Source organism: Oryzias latipes, chromosome 13 (genome assembly GCF_053564925.1).
Source record: "Oryzias latipes strain Hd-rR chromosome 13, Olatipes_Hd-rR_3.1".
Lineage (NCBI taxonomy): Eukaryota > Metazoa > Chordata > Actinopteri > Beloniformes > Adrianichthyidae > Oryzias > Oryzias latipes.
Genome location: NC_136249.1, coordinates 6,296,141 through 6,316,462, shown reverse-complemented (window position 1 = coordinate 6,316,462; position 20,322 = coordinate 6,296,141). Strand labels below are relative to the sequence as shown.

The 20,322-nt window shown below is 43.3% G+C and overlaps 2 protein-coding genes and 18 non-coding genes across 21 annotated transcripts in view; 19 read left to right on the top strand and 1 right to left on the bottom strand.

Annotated features, from left to right (window-relative positions):
• LOC101159213 (dehydrogenase/reductase SDR family member 13) overlaps positions 1–20,322 on the top strand; it is a 336,613-nt gene that overhangs the window by 85,477 nt on the left and 230,814 nt on the right. The gene's annotated exons all lie outside the window — the stretch shown is intronic.
• trnav-cac (transfer RNA valine (anticodon CAC)) lies at positions 708–780 on the top strand. The gene has a single exon. It is a non-coding gene; the product is annotated as a tRNA-Val (tRNA).
• On the top strand, positions 1,339–1,413 carry trnai-aau (transfer RNA isoleucine (anticodon AAU)). Its single transcript has one exon. It is a non-coding gene; the product is annotated as a tRNA-Ile (tRNA).
• Positions 1,903–1,975, top strand: trnav-cac (transfer RNA valine (anticodon CAC)). Its single transcript has one exon. It is a non-coding gene; the product is annotated as a tRNA-Val (tRNA).
• On the top strand, positions 2,534–2,608 carry trnai-aau (transfer RNA isoleucine (anticodon AAU)). The gene has a single exon. It is a non-coding gene; the product is annotated as a tRNA-Ile (tRNA).
• On the top strand, positions 3,098–3,170 carry trnav-cac (transfer RNA valine (anticodon CAC)). The gene has a single exon. It is a non-coding gene; the product is annotated as a tRNA-Val (tRNA).
• trnav-cac (transfer RNA valine (anticodon CAC)) lies at positions 4,303–4,375 on the top strand. The gene has a single exon. It is a non-coding gene; the product is annotated as a tRNA-Val (tRNA).
• Positions 4,934–5,008, top strand: trnai-aau (transfer RNA isoleucine (anticodon AAU)). Its single transcript has one exon. It is a non-coding gene; the product is annotated as a tRNA-Ile (tRNA).
• Positions 5,498–5,570, top strand: trnav-cac (transfer RNA valine (anticodon CAC)). Its single transcript has one exon. It is a non-coding gene; the product is annotated as a tRNA-Val (tRNA).
• On the top strand, positions 6,129–6,203 carry trnai-aau (transfer RNA isoleucine (anticodon AAU)). The gene has a single exon. It is a non-coding gene; the product is annotated as a tRNA-Ile (tRNA).
• On the top strand, positions 6,693–6,765 carry trnav-cac (transfer RNA valine (anticodon CAC)). The gene has a single exon. It is a non-coding gene; the product is annotated as a tRNA-Val (tRNA).
• trnav-cac (transfer RNA valine (anticodon CAC)) lies at positions 7,895–7,967 on the top strand. Its single transcript has one exon. It is a non-coding gene; the product is annotated as a tRNA-Val (tRNA).
• trnai-aau (transfer RNA isoleucine (anticodon AAU)) lies at positions 8,526–8,600 on the top strand. The gene has a single exon. It is a non-coding gene; the product is annotated as a tRNA-Ile (tRNA).
• On the top strand, positions 9,090–9,162 carry trnav-cac (transfer RNA valine (anticodon CAC)). Its single transcript has one exon. It is a non-coding gene; the product is annotated as a tRNA-Val (tRNA).
• On the top strand, positions 9,721–9,795 carry trnai-aau (transfer RNA isoleucine (anticodon AAU)). Its single transcript has one exon. It is a non-coding gene; the product is annotated as a tRNA-Ile (tRNA).
• Positions 10,284–10,356, top strand: trnav-cac (transfer RNA valine (anticodon CAC)). The gene has a single exon. It is a non-coding gene; the product is annotated as a tRNA-Val (tRNA).
• Positions 10,915–10,989, top strand: trnai-aau (transfer RNA isoleucine (anticodon AAU)). Its single transcript has one exon. It is a non-coding gene; the product is annotated as a tRNA-Ile (tRNA).
• On the top strand, positions 11,479–11,551 carry trnav-cac (transfer RNA valine (anticodon CAC)). The gene has a single exon. It is a non-coding gene; the product is annotated as a tRNA-Val (tRNA).
• Positions 12,110–12,184, top strand: trnai-aau (transfer RNA isoleucine (anticodon AAU)). Its single transcript has one exon. It is a non-coding gene; the product is annotated as a tRNA-Ile (tRNA).
• On the bottom strand, positions 12,982–18,814 carry LOC144996772 (uncharacterized). 2 transcript variants are annotated; one of them, XM_078956472.1, is made up of 9 exons: positions 18,506–18,814; positions 18,351–18,434; positions 18,200–18,265; positions 17,427–18,006; positions 17,262–17,351; positions 16,024–17,158; positions 14,799–15,876; positions 14,643–14,706; positions 12,982–14,537 (listed from the first exon to the last, which is right to left on the bottom strand). In XM_078956472.1, the coding sequence occupies exons 4-9, from the start codon at positions 17,494–17,496 to the stop codon at positions 13,468–13,470; spliced, it is 3,507 nt and encodes a 1,168-aa protein (XP_078812598.1). In that variant the 5' UTR covers positions 17,497–18,006; positions 18,200–18,265; positions 18,351–18,434; positions 18,506–18,814; the 3' UTR covers positions 12,982–13,467. The 2 variants fall into 2 exon arrangements, with proteins under 2 accessions (XP_078812598.1, XP_078812599.1); XM_078956473.1 differs by having other exon boundaries at positions 16,024–17,155.

Sequence of the window (20,322 nt, the reverse complement as noted above, 5' to 3'; positions counted from 1 at the left end):
TAAACTGGGCAGAAGCATGTGTTTACTTCTTAAATTGGAGACGTCTGGAGATATGACAGTTTTGTAGTGTTGCTTTTGGAACAGAACTTATTTGCTGATCATGTCTCTAACGACAAGCAAACATGCTGTGAAGGGCCAATTAGCTCAGATGGTTTAGAGCGTGGTGCTAATAACGCCAAGGTCGTGGGTTCAATCCCCATACTGGCCAAAGGCATTCTCCACTGGTAGCTAGCACATGTGCAAATGCCAAACTTGTACCTTCATGCTGTCACCATTGCATAATTGCTTTGAAAAGCTTGGAGTGGCACAGGGTCAACAGATTCCATGACAATATCCATTTCTCTGTCTATTCCACAAGCACTTTCCCCAAATTCTTTGACTCAAAGAGGAAATACAACATTTGGTTCCAAGGTGTAATCCTGTGGGTCTAATCTTTACTGGGCTAGAATTACAAGCATCAAACACATATGGTAGTATCACCATCTACCAATGCGTTCTTCATCTAATTGCTGGAGAATGATACAAATTTCTGGGGGACCTGAACACCTTCATTCAGCCTCTCAGACATCTTGTAAAACAACTTGTTAGTGTACAAGATCACACAGGTTTCGGAGCGTCCGCAATTGTTGTTTTACGCACATACCTTGGCCCTTCTTTTCTCTAAAGTCATCAACAAGGTGTGTTATTTTAAAGTATCAACCACTAAGGTTTCTGTAGTGTAGTGGTTATCACGTTCGCCTCACACGCGAAAGGTCCCCAGCTCGAAACTGGGCAGAAACATTCATTTGATGAAAAGAAATAAAGCAGAACCATTTGGAGACCAGACAATAAACACAGCGCTACAGCATTTCTTTGCTCATGATGTACCTTCCACTAATCAAGTCACAACATGCCGTGGTCTGACATTGCTTATACAAAACTGAGTGAAGAAAGTATTGTCCATTTATTTCAAGCTACAAATCATGCATATGGAAGACTTTTCTCATCTCAAGGCAATAGAACCGGGCTCACATTCCCAAGATAAATCATTGGAACCTCATGTTGAATTGAAATGGATAAAGAATTTAACTCCAAATTTTGGCTTTCACGCAATGTTTCTTCCTCATATTCTCTTACCTGATCCAAAAAGTAAGTCCAGCAACATGAGAGGTTTCTGTAGTGTAGTGGTTCTCACGTTCGCTTAACACGCGAAAGGTCCCCAGCTCTAAACTGGGCAGAAGCATGTGTTTACTTCTTAAATTGGAGACGTCTGGAGATATGACAGTTTTGTAGTGTTGCTTTTGGAACAGAACTTATTTGCTGATCATGTCTCTAACGACAAGCAAACATGCTGTGAAAGGCCAGTTAGCTCAGATGGTTTAGAGCATGGTGCTAATAACGCCAAGGTCATGGGTTCAATCCCCATACTGGCCAAAGGCATTCTCCACTGGTAGCTAGCACATGTGCAAATGCCAAACTTGTACCTTCATGCTGTCACCAGTGCATAATTGCTTGGAGTGGCACAGGGTCAACAGATTCCATGACAATATCCATTTCTCTGTCTATTCCACAAGCACTTTCCCCAAATTCTTTGACTCAAAGAGGAAATACAACATTTGGTTCCAAGGTGTAATCCTGTGGGTCTAATCTTTACTGGGCTAGAATTACAAGCATCAAACACATATGGTAGTATCACCATCTACCAATGCGTTCTTCATCTAATTGCTGGAGAATGATACAAATTTCTGGGGGACCTGAACACCTTCATTCAGCCTCTCAGACATCTTGTAAAACAACTTGTTAGTGTACAAGATCACACAGGTTTCGGAGCGTCCGCAATTGTTGTTTTACGCACATACCTTGGCCCTTCTTTTCTCTAAAGTCATCAACAAGGTGTGTTATTTTAAAGTATCAACCACTAAGGTTTCTGTAGTGTAGTGGTTATCACGTTCGCCTCACACACGAAAGGTCCCCAGCTCGAAACTGGGCAGAAACATTCATTTGATGAAAAGAAATAAAGCAGAACCATTTGGAGACCAGACAATAAACACAGCGCTACAGCATTTCTTTGCTCATGATGTACCTTCCACTAATCAAGTCACAACATGCCGTGGTCTGACATTGCTTATACAAAACTGAGTGAAGAAAGTATTGTCCATTTATTTCAAGCTACAAATCATGCATATGGAAGACTTTTCTCATCTCAAGGCAATAGAACCGGGCTCACATTCCCAAGATAAATCATTGGAACCTCATGTTGAATTGAAATGGATAAAGAATTTAACTCCAAATTTTGGCTTTCACGCAATGTTTCTTCCTCATATTCTCTTACCTGATCCAAAAAGTAAGTCCAGCAACATGAGAGGTTTCTGTAGTGTAGTGGTTCTCACGTTCGCTTAACACGCGAAAGGTCCCCAGCTCTAAACTGGGCAGAAGCATGTGTTTACTTCTTAAATTGGAGACGTCTGGAGATATGACAGTTTTGTAGGGTTGCTTTTGGAACAGAACTTATTTGCTGATCATGTCTCTAACGACAAGCAAACATGCTGTGAAAGGCCAGTTAGCTCAGATGGTTTAGAGCGTGGTGCTAATAACGCCAAGGTCATGGGTTCAATCCCCATACTGGCCAAAGGCATTCTCCACTGGTAGCTAGCACATGTGCAAATGCCAAACTTGTACCTTCATGCTGTCACCAGTGCATAATTGCTTGGAGTGGCACAGGGTCAACAGATTCCATGACAATATCCATTTCTCTGTCTATTCCACAAGCACTTTCCCCAAATTCTTTGACTCAAAGAGGAAATACAACATTTGGTTCCAAGGTGTAATCCTGTGGGTCTAATCTTTACTGGGCTAGAATTACAAGCATCAAACACATATGGTAGTATCACCATCTACCAATGCGTTCTTCATCTAATTGCTGGAGAATGATACAAATTTCTGGGGGACCTGAACACCTTCATTCAGCCTCTCAGACATCTTGTAAAACAACTTGTTAGTGTACAAGATCACACAGGTTTCGGAGCGTCCGCAATTGTTGTTTTACGCACATACCTTGGCCCTTCTTTTCTCTAAAGTCATCAACAAGGTGTGTTATTTTAAAGTATCAACCACTAAGGTTTCTGTAGTGTAGTGGTTATCACGTTCGCCTCACACGCGAAAGGTCCCCAGCTCGAAACTGGGCAGAAACATTCATTTGATGAAAAGAAATAAAGCAGAACCATTTGGAGACCAGACAATAAACACAGCGCTACAGCATTTCTTTGCTCATGATGTACCTTCCACTAATCAAGTCACAACATGCCGTGGTCTGACATTGCTTATACAAAACTGAGTGAAGAAAGTATTGTCCATTTATTTCAAGCTACAAATCATGCATATGGAAGACTTTTCTCATCTCAAGGCAATAGAACCGGGCTCACATTCCCAAGATAAATCATTGGAACCTCATGTTGAATTGAAATGGATAAAGAATTTAACTCCAAATTTTGGCTTTCACGCAATGTTTCTTCCTCATATTCTCTTACCTGATCCAAAAAGTAAGTCCAGCAACATGAGAGGTTTCTGTAGTGTAGTGGTTCTCACGTTCGCTTAACACGCGAAAGGTCCCCAGCTCTAAACTGGGCAGAAGCATGTGTTTACTTCTTAAATTGGAGACGTCTGGAGATATGACAGTTTTGTAGTGTTGCTTTTGGAACAGAACTAATTTGCTGATCATGTCTCTAACGACAAGCAAACATGCTGTGAAAGGCCATTTAGCTCAGATGGTTTAGAGCGTGGTGCTAATAACGCCAAGGTCATGGGTTCAATCCCCATACTGGCCAAAGGCATTCTCCACTGATAGCTAGCACTTGTGCAAATGCCAAACTTGTACCTTCATGCTGTCACCAGTGCATAATTGCTTTGAAAAGCTTGGAGTGGCACAGGGTCAACAGATTCCATGACAATATCCATTTCTCTGTCTATTCCACAAGCACTTTCCCCAAATTCTTTGACTCAAAGAGGAAATACAACATTTGGTTCCAAGGTGTAATCCTGTGGGTCTAATCTTTACTGGGCTAGAATTACAAGCATCAAACACATATGGTAGTATCACCATCTACCAATGCGTTCTTCATCTAATTGCTGGAGAATGATACAAATTTCTGGGGGACCTGAACACCTTCATTCAGCCTCTCAGACATCTTGTAAAACAACTTGTTAGTGTACAAGATCACACAGGTTTCAGAGCGTCCGCAAATGTTGTTTTACGCACACACCTTGGCCCTTCTTTTCTCTAAAGTCATCAACAAGGTGTTTTATTTTAAAGTATCAACCACTAAGGTTTCTGTAGTGTAGTGGTTATCACGTTCGCCTCACACGCGAAAGGTCCCCAGCTCGAAACTGGGCAGAAACATTCATCTGATGAAAAGAAATAAAGCAGAACCATTTGGAGACCAGACAATAAACACAGCACTACAGCATTTCTTTGCTCATGATGTACCTTCCACTAATCAAGTCACAACATGCCGTGGTCTGACATTGCTTATACAAAACTGAGTGAAGAAAGTATTGTCCATTTATTTCAAGCTACAAATCATGCATATGGAAGACTTTTCTCATCTCAAGGCAATAGAACCGGGCTCACATTCCCAAGATAAATCATTGGAACCTCATGTTGAATTGAAATGGATAAAGAATTTAACTCCAAATTTTGGCTTTCACGCAATGTTTCTTCCTCATATTCTCTTACCTGATCCAAAAAGTAAGTCCAGCAACATGAGAGGTTTCTGTAGTGTAGTGGTTCTCACGTTCGCTTAACACGCGAAAGGTCCCCAGCTCTAAACTGGGCAGAAGCATGTGTTTACTTCTTAAATTGGAGACGTCTGGAGATATGACAGTTTTGTAGTGTTGCTTTTGGAACAGAACTTATTTGCTGATCATGTCTCTAACGACAAGCAAACATGCTGTGAAAGGCCAGTTAGCTCAGATGGTTTAGAGCGTGGTGCTAATAACGCCAAGGTCATGGGTTCAATCCCCATACTGGCCAAAGGCATTCTCCACTGGTAGCTAGCACATGTGCAAATGCCAAACTTGTACCTTCATGCTGTCACCAGTGCATAATTGCTTGGAGTGGCACAGGGTCAACAGATTCCATGACAATATCCATTTCTCTGTCTATTCCACAAGCACTTTCCCCAAATTCTTTGACTCAAAGAGGAAATACAACATTTGGTTCCAAGGTGTAATCCTGTGGGTCTAATCTTTACTGGGCTAGAATTACAAGCATCAAACACATATGGTAGTATCACCATCTACCAATGCGTTCTTCATCTAATTGCTGGAGAATGATACAAATTTCTGGGGGACCTGAACACCTTCATTCAGCCTCTCAGACATCTTGTAAAACAACTTGTTAGTGTACAAGATCACACAGGTTTCGGAGCGTCCGCAATTGTTGTTTTACGCACATACCTTGGCCCTTCTTTTCTCTAAAGTCATCAACAAGGTGTGTTATTTTAAAGTATCAACCACTAAGGTTTCTGTAGTGTAGTGGTTATCACGTTCGCCTCACACGCGAAAGGTCCCCAGCTCGAAACTGGCCAGAAACATTCATTTGATGAAAAGAAATAAAGCAGAACCATTTGGAGACCAGACAATAAACACAGCGCTACAGCATTTCTTTGCTCATGATGTACCTTCCACTAATCAAGTCACAACATGCCGTGGTCTGACATTGCTTATACAAAACTGAGTGAAGAAAGTATTGTCCATTTATTTCAAGCTACAAATCATGCATATGGAAGACTTTTCTCATCTCAAGGCAATAGAACCGGGCTCACATTCCCAAGATAAATCATTGGAACCTCATGTTGAATTGAAATGGATAAAGAATTTAACTCCAAATTTTGGCTTTCACGCAATGTTTCTTCCTCATATTCTCTTACCTGATCCAAAAAGTAAGTCCAGCAACATGAGAGGTTTCTGTAGTGTAGTGGTTCTCACGTTTGCTTAACACGCGAAAGGTCCCCAGCTCTAAACTGGGCAGAAGCATGTGTTTACTTCTTAAATTGGAGACGTCTGGAGATATGACAGTTTTGTAGTGTTGCTTTTGGAACAGAACTTATTTGCTGATCATGTCTCTAATGACAAGCAAACATGCTGTGAAAGGCCAGTTAGCTCAGATGGTTTAGAGCGTGGTGCTAATAACGCCAAGGTCATGGGTTCAATCCCCATACTGGCCAAAGGCATTCTCCACTGGTAGCTAGCACATGTGCAAATGCCAAACTTGTACCTTCATGCTGTCACCAGTGCATAATTGCTTGGAGTGGCACAGGGTCAACAGATTCCATGACAATATCCATTTCTCTGTCTATTCCACAAGCACTTTCCCCAAATTCTTTGACTCAAAGAGGAAATACAACATTTGGTTCCAAGGTGTAATCCTGTGGGTCTAATCTTTACTGGGCTAGAATTACAAGCATCAAACACATATGGTAGTATCACCATCTACCAATGCGTTCTTCATCTAATTGCTGGAGAACAATACAAATTTCTGGGGGACCTGAACACCTTGATTCAGCCTCTCATACATCTTGTAAAACAACTTGTTAGTGTACAAGATCACACAGGTTTCAGAGCGTCCGCAAATGTTGTTTTACGCACATACCTTGGCCCTTCTTTTCTCTAAAGTCATCAACAAGGTGTGTTATTTTAAAGTATGAACCACTAAGGTTTCTGTAGTGTAGTGGTTATCACGTTCGCCTCACACGCGAAAGGTCCCCAGCTCGAAACTGGGCAGAAACATTCATCTGATGAAAAGAAATAAAGCAGAACCATTTGGAGACCAGACAATAAACACAGCGCTACAGCATTTCTTTGCTCATGATGTACCTTCCACTAATCAAGTCACAACATGCCGTGGTCTGACATTGCTTATACAAAACTGAGTGAAGAAAGTATTGTCCATTTATTTCAAGCTACAAATCATGCATATGGAAGACTTTTCTCATCTCAAGGCAATAGAACCGGGCTCACATTCCCAAGATAAATCATTGGAACCTCATGTTGAATTGAAATGGATAAAGAATTTAACTCCAAATTTTGGCTTTCACGCAATGTTTCTTCCTCATATTCTCTTACCTGATCCAAAAAGTAAGTCCAGCAACATGAAAGGTTTCTGTAGTGTAGTGGTTCTCACGTTCGCTTAACACGCGAAAGGTCCCCAGCTCTAAACTGGGCAGAAGCATGTGTTTACTTCTTAAATCGGAGACGTCTGGAGATATGACAGTTTTGTAGTGTTGCTTTTGGAACAGAACTTATTTGCTGATCATGTCTCTAACGACAAGCAAACATGCTGTGAAACCAGTTAGCTCAGATGGTTTAGAGCGTGGTGCTAATAACGCCAAGGTCATGGGTTCAATCCCCATACTGGCCAAAGGCATTCTCCACTGGTAGCTAGCACATGTGCAAATGCCAAACTTGTACCTTCATGCTGTCACCAGTGCATAATTGCTTTGAAAAGCTTGGAGTGGCACAGGGTCAACAGATTCCATGACAATATCCATTTCTCTGTCTATTCCACAAGCACTTTCCCCAAATTCTTTGACTCAAAGAGGAAATACAACATTTGGTTCCAAGGTGTAATCCTGTGGGTCTAATCTTTACTGGGCTAGAATTACAAGCATCAAACACATATGGTAGTATCACCATCTACCAATGCGTTCTTCATCTAATTGCTGGAGAATGATACAAATTTCTGGGGGACCTGAAACCTTCATTCAGCCTCTCAGACATCTTGTAAAACAACTTGTTAGTGTACAAGATCACACAGGTTTCGGAGCGTCCGCAATTGTTGTTTTACGCACATACCTTGGCCCTTCTTTTCTCTAAAGTCATCAACAAGGTGTGTTATTTTAAAGTATCAACCACTAAGGTTTCTGTAGTGTAGTGGTTATCACGTTCGCCTCACACGCGAAAGGTCCCCAGCTCGAAACTGGGCAGAAACATTCATTTGATGAAAAGAAATAAAGCAGAACCATTTGGAGACCAGACAATAAACACAGCGCTACAGCATTTCTTTGCTCATGATGTACCTTCCACTAATCAAGTCACAACATGCCGTGGTCTGACATTGCTTATACAAAACTGAGTGAAGAAAGTATTGTCCATTTATTTCAAGCTACAAATCATGCATATGGAAGACTTTTCTCATCTCAAGGCAATAGAACCGGGCTCACATTCCCAAGATAAATCATTGGAACCTCATGTTGAATTGAAATGGATAAAGAATTTAACTCCAAATTTTGGCTTTCACGCAATGTTTCTTCCTCATATTCTCTTACCTGATCCAAAAAGTAAGTCCAGCAACATGAGAGGTTTCTGTAGTGTAGTGGTTCTCACGTTCGCTTAACACGCGAAAGGTCCCCAGCTCTAAACTGGGCAGAAGCATGTGTTTACTTCTTAAATTGGAGACGTCTGGAGATATGACAGTTTTGTAGTGTTGCTTTTGGAACAGAACTTATTTGCTGATCATGTCTCTAACGACAAGCAAACATGCTGTGAAAGGCCAGTTAGCTCAGATGGTTTAGAGCGTGGTGCTAATAACGCCAAGGTCATGGGTTCAATCCCCATACTGGCCAAAGGCATTCTCCACTGGTAGCTAGCACATGTGCAAATGCCAAACTTGTACCTTCATGCTGTCACCAGTGCATAATTGCTTGGAGTGGCACAGGGTCAACAGATTCCATGACAATATCCATTTCTCTGTCTATTCCACAAGCACTTTCCCCAAATTCTTTGACTCAAAGAGGAAATACAACATTTGGTTCCAAGGTGTAATCCTGTGGGTCTAATCTTTACTGGGCTAGAATTACAAGCATCAAACACATATGGTAGTATCACCATCTACCAATGCGTTCTTCATCTAATTGCTGGAGAATGATACAAATTTCTGGGGGACCTGAACACCTTCATTCAGCCTCTCAGACATCTTGTAAAACAACTTGTTAGTGTACAAGATCACACAGGTTTCAGAGCGTCCGCAAATGTTGTTTTACGCACACACCTTGGCCCTTCTTTTCTCTAAAGTCATCAACAAGGTGTGTTATTTTAAAGTATCAACCACTAAGGTTTCTGTAGTGTAGTGGTTATCACGTTCGCCTCACACGCGAAAGGTCCCCAGCTCGAAACTGGGCAGAAACATTCATCTGATGAAAAGAAATAAAGCAGAACCATTTGGAGACCAGACAATAAACACAGCGCTACAGCATTTCTTTGCTCATGATGTACCTTCCACTAATCAAGTCACAACATGCCGTGGTCTGACATTGCTTATACAAAACTGAGTGAAGAAAGTATTGTCCATTTATTTCAAGCTACAAATCATGCATATGGAAGACTTTTCTCATCTCAAGGCAATAGAACCGGGCTCACATTCCCAAGATAAATCATTGGAACCTCATGTTGAATTGAAATGGATAAAGAATTTAACTCCAAATTTTGGCTTTCACGCAATGTTTCTTCCTCATATTCTCTTACCTGATCCAAAAAGTAAGTCCAGCAACATGAGAGGTTTCTGTAGTGTAGTGGTTCTCACGTTCGCTTAACACGCGAAAGGTCCCCAGCTCTAAACTGGGCAGAAGCATGTGTTTACTTCTTAAATTGGAGACGTCTGGAGATATGACAGTTTTGTAGTGTTGCTTTTGGAACAGAACTTATTTGCTGATCATGTCTCTAACGACAAGCAAACATGCTGTGAAAGGCCAGTTAGCTCAGATGGTTTAGAGCGTGGTGCTAATAACGCCAAGGTCATGGGTTCAATCCCCATACTGGCCAAAGGCATTCTCCACTGGTAGCTAGCACATGTGCAAATGCCAAACTTGTACCTTCATGCTGTCACCAGTGCATAATTGCTTGGAGTGGCACAGGGTCAACAGATTCCATGACAATATCCATTTCTCTGTCTATTCCACAAGCACTTTCCCCAAATTCTTTGACTCAAAGAGGAAATACAACATTTGGTTCCAAGGTGTAATCCTGTGGGTCTAATCTTTACTGGGCTAGAATTACAAGCATCAAACACATATGGTAGTATCACCATCTACCAATGCGTTCTTCATCTAATTGCTGGAGAATGATACAAATTTCTGGGGGACCTGAAACCTTCATTCAGCCTCTCAGACATCTTGTAAAACAACTTGTTAGTGTACAAGATCACACAGGTTTCGGAGCGTCCGCAATTGTTGTTTTACGCACATACCTTGGCCCTTCTTTTCTCTAAAGTCATCAACAAGGTGTGTTATTTTAAAGTATCAACCACTAAGGTTTCTGTAGTGTAGTGGTTATCACGTTCGCCTCACACGCGAAAGGTCCCCAGCTCGAAACTGGGCAGAAACATTCATTTGATGAAAAGAAATAAAGCAGAACCATTTGGAGACCAGACAATAAACACAGCGCTACAGCATTTCTTTGCTCATGATGTACCTTCCACTAATCAAGTCACAACATGCCGTGGTCTGACATTGCTTATACAAAACTGAGTGAAGAAAGTATTGTCCATTTATTTCAAGCTACAAATCATGCATATGGAAGACTTTTCTCATCTCAAGGCAATAGAACCGGGCTCACATTCCCAAGATAAATCATTGGAACCTCATGTTGAATTGAAATGGATAAAGAATTTAACTCCAAATTTTGGCTTTCACGCAATGTTTCTTCCTCATATTCTCTTACCTGATCCAAAAAGTAAGTCCAGCAACATGAGAGGTTTCTGTAGTGTAGTGGTTCTCACGTTCGCTTAACACGCGAAAGGTCCCCAGCTCTAAACTGGGCAGAAGCATGTGTTTACTTCTTAAATTGGAGACGTCTGGAGATATGACAGTTTTGTAGTGTTGCTTTTGGAACAGAACTTATTTGCTGATCATGTCTCTAACGACAAGCAAACATGCTGTGAAAGGCCAGTTAGCTCAGATGGTTTAGAGCGTGGTGCTAATAACGCCAAGGTCATGGGTTCAATCCCCATACTGGCCAAAGGCATTCTCCACTGGTAGCTAGCACATGTGCAAATGCCAAACTTGTACCTTCATGCTGTCACCAGTGCATAATTGCTTGGAGTGGCACAGGGTCAACAGATTCCATGACAATATCCATTTCTCTGTCTATTCCACAAGCACTTTCCCCAAATTCTTTGACTCAAAGAGGAAATACAACATTTGGTTCCAAGGTGTAATCCTGTGGGTCTAATCTTTACTGGGCTAGAATTACAAGCATCAAACACATATGGTAGTATCACCATCTACCAATGCGTTCTTCATCTAATTGCTGGAGAATGATACAAATTTCTGGGGGACCTGAACACCTTCATTCAGCCTCTCAGACATCTTGTAAAACAACTTGTTAGTGTACAAGATCACACAGGTTTCAGAGCGTCCGCAAATGTTGTTTTACGCACACACCTTGGCCCTTCTTTTCTCTAAAGTCATCAACAAGGTGTGTTATTTTAAAGTATCAACCACTAAGGTTTCTGTAGTGTAGTGGTTATCACGTTCGCCTCACACGCGAAAGGTCCCCAGCTCGAAACTGGGCAGAAACATTCATCTGATGAAAAGAAATAAAGCAGAACCATTTGGAGACCAGACAATAAACACAGCGCTACAGCATTTCTTTGCTCATGATGTACCTTCCACTAATCAAGTCACAACATGCCGTGGTCTGACATTGCTTATACAAAACTGAGTGAAGAAAGTATTGTCCATTTATTTCAAGCTACAAATCATGCATATGGAAGACTTTTCTCATCTCAAGGCAATAGAACCGGGCTCACATTCCCAAGATAAATCATTGGAACCTCATGTTGAATTGAAATGGATAAAGAATTTAACTCCAAATTTTGGCTTTCACGCAATGTTTCTTCCTCATATTCTCTTACCTGATCCAAAAAGTAAGTCCAGCAACATGAGAGGTTTCTGTAGTGTAGTGGTTCTCACGTTCGCTTAACACGCGAAAGGTCCCCAGCTCTAAACTGGGCAGAAGCATGTGTTTACTTCTTAAATTGGAGACGTCTGGAGATATGACAGTTTTGTAGTGTTGCTTTTGGAACAGAACTTATTTGCTGATCATGTCTCTAACGACAAGCAAACATGCTGTGAAAGGCCAGTTAGCTCAGATGGTTTAGAGCGTGGTGCTAATAACGCCAAGGTCATGGGTTCAATCCCCATACTGGCCAAAGGCATTCTCCACTGGTAGCTAGCACATGTGCAAATGCCAAACTTGTACCTTCATGCTGTCACCAGTGCATAATTGCTTGGAGTGGCACAGGGTCAACAGATTCCATGACAATATCCATTTCTCTGTCTATTCCACAAGCACTTTCCCCAAATTCTTTGACTCAAAGAGGAAATACAACATTTGGTTCCAAGGTGTAATCCTGTGGGTCTAATCTTTACTGGGCTAGAATTACAAGCATCAAACACATATGGTAGTATCACCATCTACCAATGCGTTCTTCATCTAATTGCTGGAGAATGATACAAATTTCTGGGGGACCTGAACACCTTCATTCAGCCTCTCAGACATCTTGTAAAACAACTTGTTAGTGTACAAGATCACACAGGTTTCGGAGCGTCCGCAATTGTTGTTTTACGCACATACCTTGGCCCTTCTTTTCTCTAAAGTCATCAACAAGGTGTGTTATTTTAAAGTATCAACCACTAAGGTTTCTGTAGTGTAGTGGTTATCACGTTCGCCTCCCGCGCGAAGGCCAGCCGTATATACCTGTAACACGGAACAGCCAATCAAATTTCAGCTACTGCAGCATAGTCAGCCAATCAAACTGTGGCTTGTGTAGCGCTGTCCAAGCTGATGAAATCCTTTGGTCCCGAGTTCGAACCCCGGTTAGAGTGATGTCAGTCAGAAGTTGTGGTATAATAAATGTTTTTGTTAAACTGAATATGACATTTCATAATTATTGTTTTCTACTTCTGTCTCTCCTTGTTCCAAATAACAGTCATGATCTGTTGCTCATTTCAATTTCAACCATGTTTTATTAAGAAATCAACATGAAAATAAATAAAACACAGTATGTAACACAAAATGTACCAAAATGTTCAACCATGGATTTACAATTGAAGGGCAGAAGGGTTTAAACAGGCAAAACTTTAATACAAGTATTTTAAAGGTGTAAAATGAATTGAGGAAGTAGTAAATATGTTTGCTTTTTCTATCAAAACTAAACACTAATAATAAATATGTAAGAAAATTGTATTCACAAAATAGATTTCACAAACTAAATTACAAATATTTTCACATTGATAGATAACATCACGAGTTCTATCATAATCAGTGTGTTATCAGAAGAGAACTTAATACAGGCAAACATATAGACAGGTTTAGCAGAGATTTTGACGTTTTACACTTATTTCTCATCCAATATGACAAGCTGAGGTAAAATGAGACAAAAGTGGTCAAAACAGCAACATCTTTTGATAACAAATAGAACAGACATAAAAGCTATCTCTTTCCCTCTTCTGCTTGCCGGCCAGCAGCCCACCTCATCTTTTCAGCCTCATAAAAAGGAGACTGAGAGAACTCCTCCCAGGTCATTTCTTGAGTCATCCCATTTGCCCGGTGGAGGGACAAGACTCTGGCAGGACAGTAAACATACTTCCCCACAACACCAGGGAACCCGGTGTGTATGTGTGGACTCTCTGGACCTTGTTTCAGTGGTTTGTGGCAGAACCTGCACAGACGCCCACTGGGATGCTGCTCCCTTGCCTTTCTTTTCTGTCGGTCCTCCAAAACCTTTCTGCATTGTGCAGACCTCTGCTTTGCAGCCTTTAACTCTCTCTCAAAAAATGGCGTGGCAGCAAAGTCTGCAAATGGCATCCTGGGGTTTGTAAGGCCTTCTGCTGCATACATCTGGTGTACTTTTTTGGAGCAGTAGAAGTATCTCACATCCCCAGACTGATAAAAGAAATGAACAGAAGATCCATCACCAAGGTAACGAGACTTTGGCTGCCCACAAGCAAGACAGTTCCTTGTCATTTTTTTTTCAGGTTTCTGCTGTTGTTGCTGCAGACCTACAATCTCCTTCACCATTTTTTCAACGTCAGTCTTCGTTAAAGGAGCTTCATCTGGTTTAGAGCTGGGGGGGTTCACTGGAGCAGGAGGGAGAGTCACAACTGGCACAGTGACAGTTTCACTGCCTTCAGTGAGTTTATGCCACAGCTGCTGGGTTTCCAAAAGTTTTTCGGGACTAGTGTTCATAGACGAACTTCTGTTAATCATCTTCGCCATGTGCTTCACGTAGCGGGAGATGTGCTGTTTAGTGGTGGGGTGGAGGAGGCTGTTGGGATTCCTGGAGGCAGTTTGAACAAGGGCGGCATACTCTGCGTCTACCTTGCTCAGAAAGTCCTTTTGTCCATGGTGCTTTGCCAGAAGGACATCAATGGCATCTCTCATTGGATTAGTCCAACGAGAATGGTCCAGGACAAAAAGCAGACCCCCTGCTTTGATAGGACCAGTGCGAGCTGCGCGTGGAGAGGCAGCAAAAGGCAGTGGTGGTGGTGTCGTTGAGACATCTGATGGAGAGGAAAAAAGAGAAAAGTTAACCCCTTCTCACTTCTCTTTCCTTGAATGCAATGCACAAATAAATTAAAAAAGGCTGAAAATTTGAACTAAATTACCTTTCACTTCAGGGGCTTGGGTCATTGCTAGTGATTCATCAGCAACCACACCTAAGACATTATCCTGAAACATTGGACCATTCAGTTAGTTTAAACTTGTTATGTAGCTGCAGTTTTATTGTAATAGAGTGAGGATGTTTGTTACAACAAACTTACATGAGCAGAGTGTTCTTCTCCATGTTCTTCAGGCAGGTCGATGACTGTTTCATTGGAAGGAGGTGGTTCTGGAGACAAACGCTCTTCTTCCTCAACAACCGGGTCTCTCTGAGACTTGTGTTTGTCCCAGTGAAGAGGAACCGGACGGCAGCCAGGCTCCACATACTGCAGTCCAAACCTTTCCCCAGTGTCGGCCTGTGACAAGACTAAGGCAGGGTACTTAGCTTGTCCTGTCACTTCCTTTGACAGCTTGTTCAGCTGTACAATCAGAGCTGGATTAAAAACTGAAGGAAGCTTCAGACCAGGTTGCTTCAGGCTCACAAGGCGCTGGAAGTTCCACCGAGCTACTCCAGTCATGCCTTGGGCCTGGAAAAGTTCTGTCGAGACCTGATTTCCTGTCACCCATTTGGACTGGTGGAAATGAAATCCCTCCTGCTGGGATGTTCCTCGCACCGGGATCCAGATCGGTACCGCTGCCGCTTCCCCCTTGATGTGGTTCAGCTGTAACGTGCCACCGTGTCTGTAGAGGATCCCGTCTCCCACCTCCGGGTCGCTCAGACAGCCCCTGAGGATGTGAACGCGCTGAATCCTCCACACTTTCAGCATTGTTGCCTTAAACAGCGGTATGCCATCTGGATCCGATTCCAAAAAGAACCTCTTCAGAACACTCTCCACCCGCACCAGCAGCTCTCTGGGTTCTGGGATCTTGGTGCGGCAGTGCTCCCTGATGTGCTGCTTTGTGGGGTTAGCTGGCTGGATCCCACAGAAGGTGTAGGCCTCCTTCAGCCTCTGAAGATCAGTTTGGTCCACCACACAAAAAGCTGCCGAAAGGAACTTGCAGAAGGAGCTGTGAAGTGGATGATGCTCTGAGATGCACTCCCTGGTGAACCGCCGCATGCAGTGAAACAAGTCCAGCTTGATGCTTATTTCTCTGTTGTATTTGGTACGGGATGCACATCTATTGGTGAAGTCTCCAGATGTTGCTTCACCCACTATAGCCTCTGTGGTCTTCCAGGAATCCCAGAGAAGATGCTCCTGAGGCTGGGAGTTTGGGATCCTGAATGGAGAGCAGCAATCCCTGTCCATGCACACAGGTAAAGCACCTTTTAATTGTTTATTGTGCAAATAAAGGGATTGTTTTTAAAACAATATTTACATATGTTTTTCACGTTTTTACTGTTGAAACCATTAAATTAGAAGTAAAATGAACAAAGTTTTGTCTCACCTGTCAACCCACTGGTACTTTGCTTTTGGCAGCGCTGCAGAAATGTAACGCCGGGACAGCCCGTCGTACATTGGCTCCAGAGACTTGTCGCTTTCTGACTGCAGCATCACCCAGGACAAAATCATCCAGTTTTCATTCATAACTGCATAAGATGACATTGTGCCTGATGCCAGGACAACCTTCCGTGCCACCTTTCGGGTGTGGTCAGCCCTCAAGACCTCACCAAAAGTGCCTTGAAGGAGCAGATTGAGCGTGCCCTCCTCCCTATGGTACTCTTGTATGAGGCAGTCCACCAGGTAGTGTGAAGTCACTGTTACCCCACACCAGCCATCTATGTCTGTATACCCACCAAAAGGATCTGGTGTAGATATTTTCCTCATTGCCCCCGTGATTGTCTGCTGGCCATATAGTCCGCTCTCTCCATCCAGAACATTCTTCACTGTTCCCAGATAAGCCAAGTGTGCACGCTCGTATCTTAGGTGAAGAGCTTCATTTAGCTGATTGGCCATATCACCTGGAGACTTTGCTGTACGCCGCAGCTCATCCATCACAGTCTTGCATACTGCCTTTTTGTGGGTCAGGAAGGCTGGAAAAATCTCCTGAAAACGACGAGGCAGCATGTCCATCCATGAAGGTTTGTCTGCAAACCAGTGCTTCTTGCAGACTTTACAGGTCAGCCGAGAAGCAAGTATGTAGTACTGACCACTTGTGCCAATTATGACACGGGGCCGACCTGTTCCAGAGGAGACCACGAGGGGTTTTGGGCAGCCATGCAGACACGGGAGGGGGTAGTTGTTACGCACTCTTTCCATTATTGCATGGTCTGGTTTCCAGATAAAAAAAGGATGGAGGTGAAAGTACTTTGGGGATGGTAGCTCATAAATTGAGTCAATGAGTTCCGGCTGAGGTGGGTTACGCCACAAGGAGATCATATTCATGGCATGTCTTACAGGTGGAGACCCAGGCCACAGTCCTAAGGCTTCCATCTCTGTTTTCATCCAGATCCTCTGCTGGGGAGAGCAGTTCCAGCTGCTAACATCCTGGTCATAAGATGGAAGTGGTGAAGCAGCAGGCGTTGGCTGAAAGTGAGCAGGAGGAGGAGCTGCAGACTGAGCTGAGGGTCTTCCAACGACTGCTGCAAAAAAAAAAAATACCTTGAGTTGTTGTTGAATAAAATATTATCTCAAAGTCCAAATGAATACAGTACTTTGCATTTTTGTCAAAGTTAATGCACTGACTGTAGGTTTTATCCTGGACACTTTGAGGCAGTTCCAAAGCGAGCAACTGTGGTGGTACTGGCAGAGGAGTCTTCACTGGAGCTGAAGTAACTGGTGAAAAAGACAGTCAGAAACAGACAGGAAGCTGCAGCAGAGTAAAGCTGACAAATGATCCTCAACACTCACCTGCATGTGTGGCAGCAGGACAGCTGGACTTCTCAGGATGGTCTGGATTCAGATCAACAGAAATATCCATCAGTAATGCCCAGGTATTTAGAGTTCTTTGTTAGTAATTGTGCAAAACACTCAAAACCATGCAAGAAAACATGCTCAATAGAACAGGTGTGGTATGAAAATCAATAAATTAACTATTAGTTTCATTTTTTTATCTTTTGATTGACCAGGAAAGGTTCCATTATGATGTAATAATCCATGTGTAACCACTTTACTCTGATGTGTTAAGACATGTACTTTTGTTGTAATTCTGCTTTTTAAGACTGGTTTCCTTCAATCATTTTCATACCAAACCTATAACCAAACCCATGCAAATAACATAAGTCTGTACTTACCCTCGACGACGAACAATGAATACCTTCAGCATCATAAAAGCAGTCAAACAAAACACCTGCATTAGAACAGGCCTGAACGTGGCCAACCAGCAAACAGAAGAAAAGAAAAGGTGATCCTGGTTTACGACAGAACCATCAGGTACCAGCGGCGGCGGTGGCAGTGGCAGCAGCAGCATCTAGACCTTTACTCAGTGAACCTGAAAGAAAATAAACCAATGAATATTCTTCTTTTTGAACAGACACATTTAAAAGTGCTGAGTGTAAAGAAAGGACTGATCTAAGAGTAACATGTAGTCTAATATCAGTTTTTCAACTACCAGTACTACTACTCCACATACAGAAACATAATCAACACGTGATGCATGATGTGTGCACGTTGGTGCTGCTCACTTGGTTGGGTTGGGATTGTTTCTAAACATGTTGGGCCTGTCATCTTCTTCACTAAATGTCTCTGCTCTTTAGTAAAAAAAATAAGAAAACAGGTTTGAATTAGAAGTAGTAATTAACACTCAGTGTGTACTTGTGTGTGATTTAGTTTTACCTTGTAAAGGGAGGAGTTTGGATGGAGAGACAGAAAGCATCATTCTCTCCAACTCTTCATCATCTTCCATCTCTAACGAAGATACTGAAAAGATGGGAAACATCATTTCTACCATCTTTCCTAACATCAGCATGAACGTCTAGTCTGCCACAGACCTGGAGGACTAGAAGAAGGTTTAGTAAGAGCAGGTTCTGAAGAGCTCTGAGTCTGAGCCTCTTTCTTCTTCAGGTACTGCTGGAGCAGGAACATTTTGCTGCCTGAAACACACTGTTTCCTGAGGATAAATGATGCATATCCATCTTCTCTTTTCTCCCAGACATCCCTCCAGGTCTTCTTAGAATGCACACCAAATCCAACCAGCTGGTTGTCCTCACTACTTGAAGGTGGCTCCACTGATCTTTCAGCTAAATAGTTTCTCAGATCTCTGATTTCGTGAAAGTGTCGGGTATAATCCATCTTGCCAAGATGGCGGCGGCGCGTGCACACGCAGCGGCACAGCGCTCTCTGTTTTTGTTTGTTTTTTTCATGTTTTTGTTGGTGCTACAGACACTGGAAGCGTTTACTCAGTACAGCAAGACGGAACTACTTCAAATTAGTTGGAATTGTCAATTTAATACTCCCCCAAAGTCGGACTTTATACCACCCGAGATCCAACGGACTGCCACGGCCTTAACCATACCCCCCCTGTGGCCAAGGAGACGGAGAAGATACCGTAAACAAAAGCGGGGGAGGAGAAGCGGAGCACGCGCCAGGCTACATGCTAACCCGCATCGACCAGCTCTCCCCAGTCTCTTCCTCGCTAACGTAAGATCACTCGCCAACAAACTGGATGAGTTTCGGCTACGGATCGTCTCGCGGCGGATGGACAGCTGTGTGGCCATCATAACAGAAACCTGGCTGGACAATAACACACCTAACGCCGCGGTGGAGCTAGCGGACCGTTCTTTGTTCCGCGCGGATCGGACAGCAGACTCCGGTAAGGGCAGAGGCGGCGGACTGGCGCTTTACATTCACAACTCCTGGTGTGCAGCCACACACATCATCGGAACGCACTGCACACCCGATCTGGAATACCTGGCGGTGAAATGCAGGCCATTTCGAACGGCGAGGGAGTTCTGCTCTATCCTGATCATAGCTGTTTACATCCCACCTCAAGCTAACGCTAAGCTAGCGCTAGAGGAGCTCTACTGTCTGATCAGCAGGCAGATGAACTCCAACTCAGAAGCAGCTGTGATCGTGGCAGGAGACTTCAATCATGTGGAACTCAAAGCAGTGCTCCCCAAATTTCAGAAGTTTATTCACTTTCCCACCAGAGACAACAACACACTGGATCAAGTCTACTGCAACATCCCAGGTGCATACAAGGCTGCAGCAGCTCCTCACCTGGGCATGTCAGATCACATCTCTGTGGAGCTAACCCCCACATACAGACCTCTGATCTGCAGGACCAAACCAACCATCAAAACAGTTCAGGTATGGACCGAAGAGGCTTCTTCTGCACTACAGGACTGTTTTGAACTCACTGACTGGGAGGTGTTTAAAGATGGCTCAGACCTGGAGGCCTACACAACATCCGTCCTGAGCTATGTGCAGTTCTGCACCGATGCTGTTCTGCCCACAAAGTCCATCAAAGTCTATCCAAACCAGAAACCATGGTTTGATGGAACAGTGCGGTCTCTGCTCAAAGCTCGGGATGCAGCCTACAGGTCAGGTGACAGGCTGGCCTACAGCAGAGCCCGGACAGAGCTGAGGAGGGGCATCAACCAGGCCAAACGCAGACACAGACAACGGGTGGAACAGCACTTTGCTAATAACAACCCGCGGGAGATGTGGAGAGGCATCAGAACCATCACAGACCACAGGAGCAGCATGCAGCAGACCACTCATGACCCCACCCTGCCTGACACTCTAAACACCTTCTTTGCACGCTTCGAGACGCCCGGCAGCAGCAGAGACCCTGGTCCTCTATTAC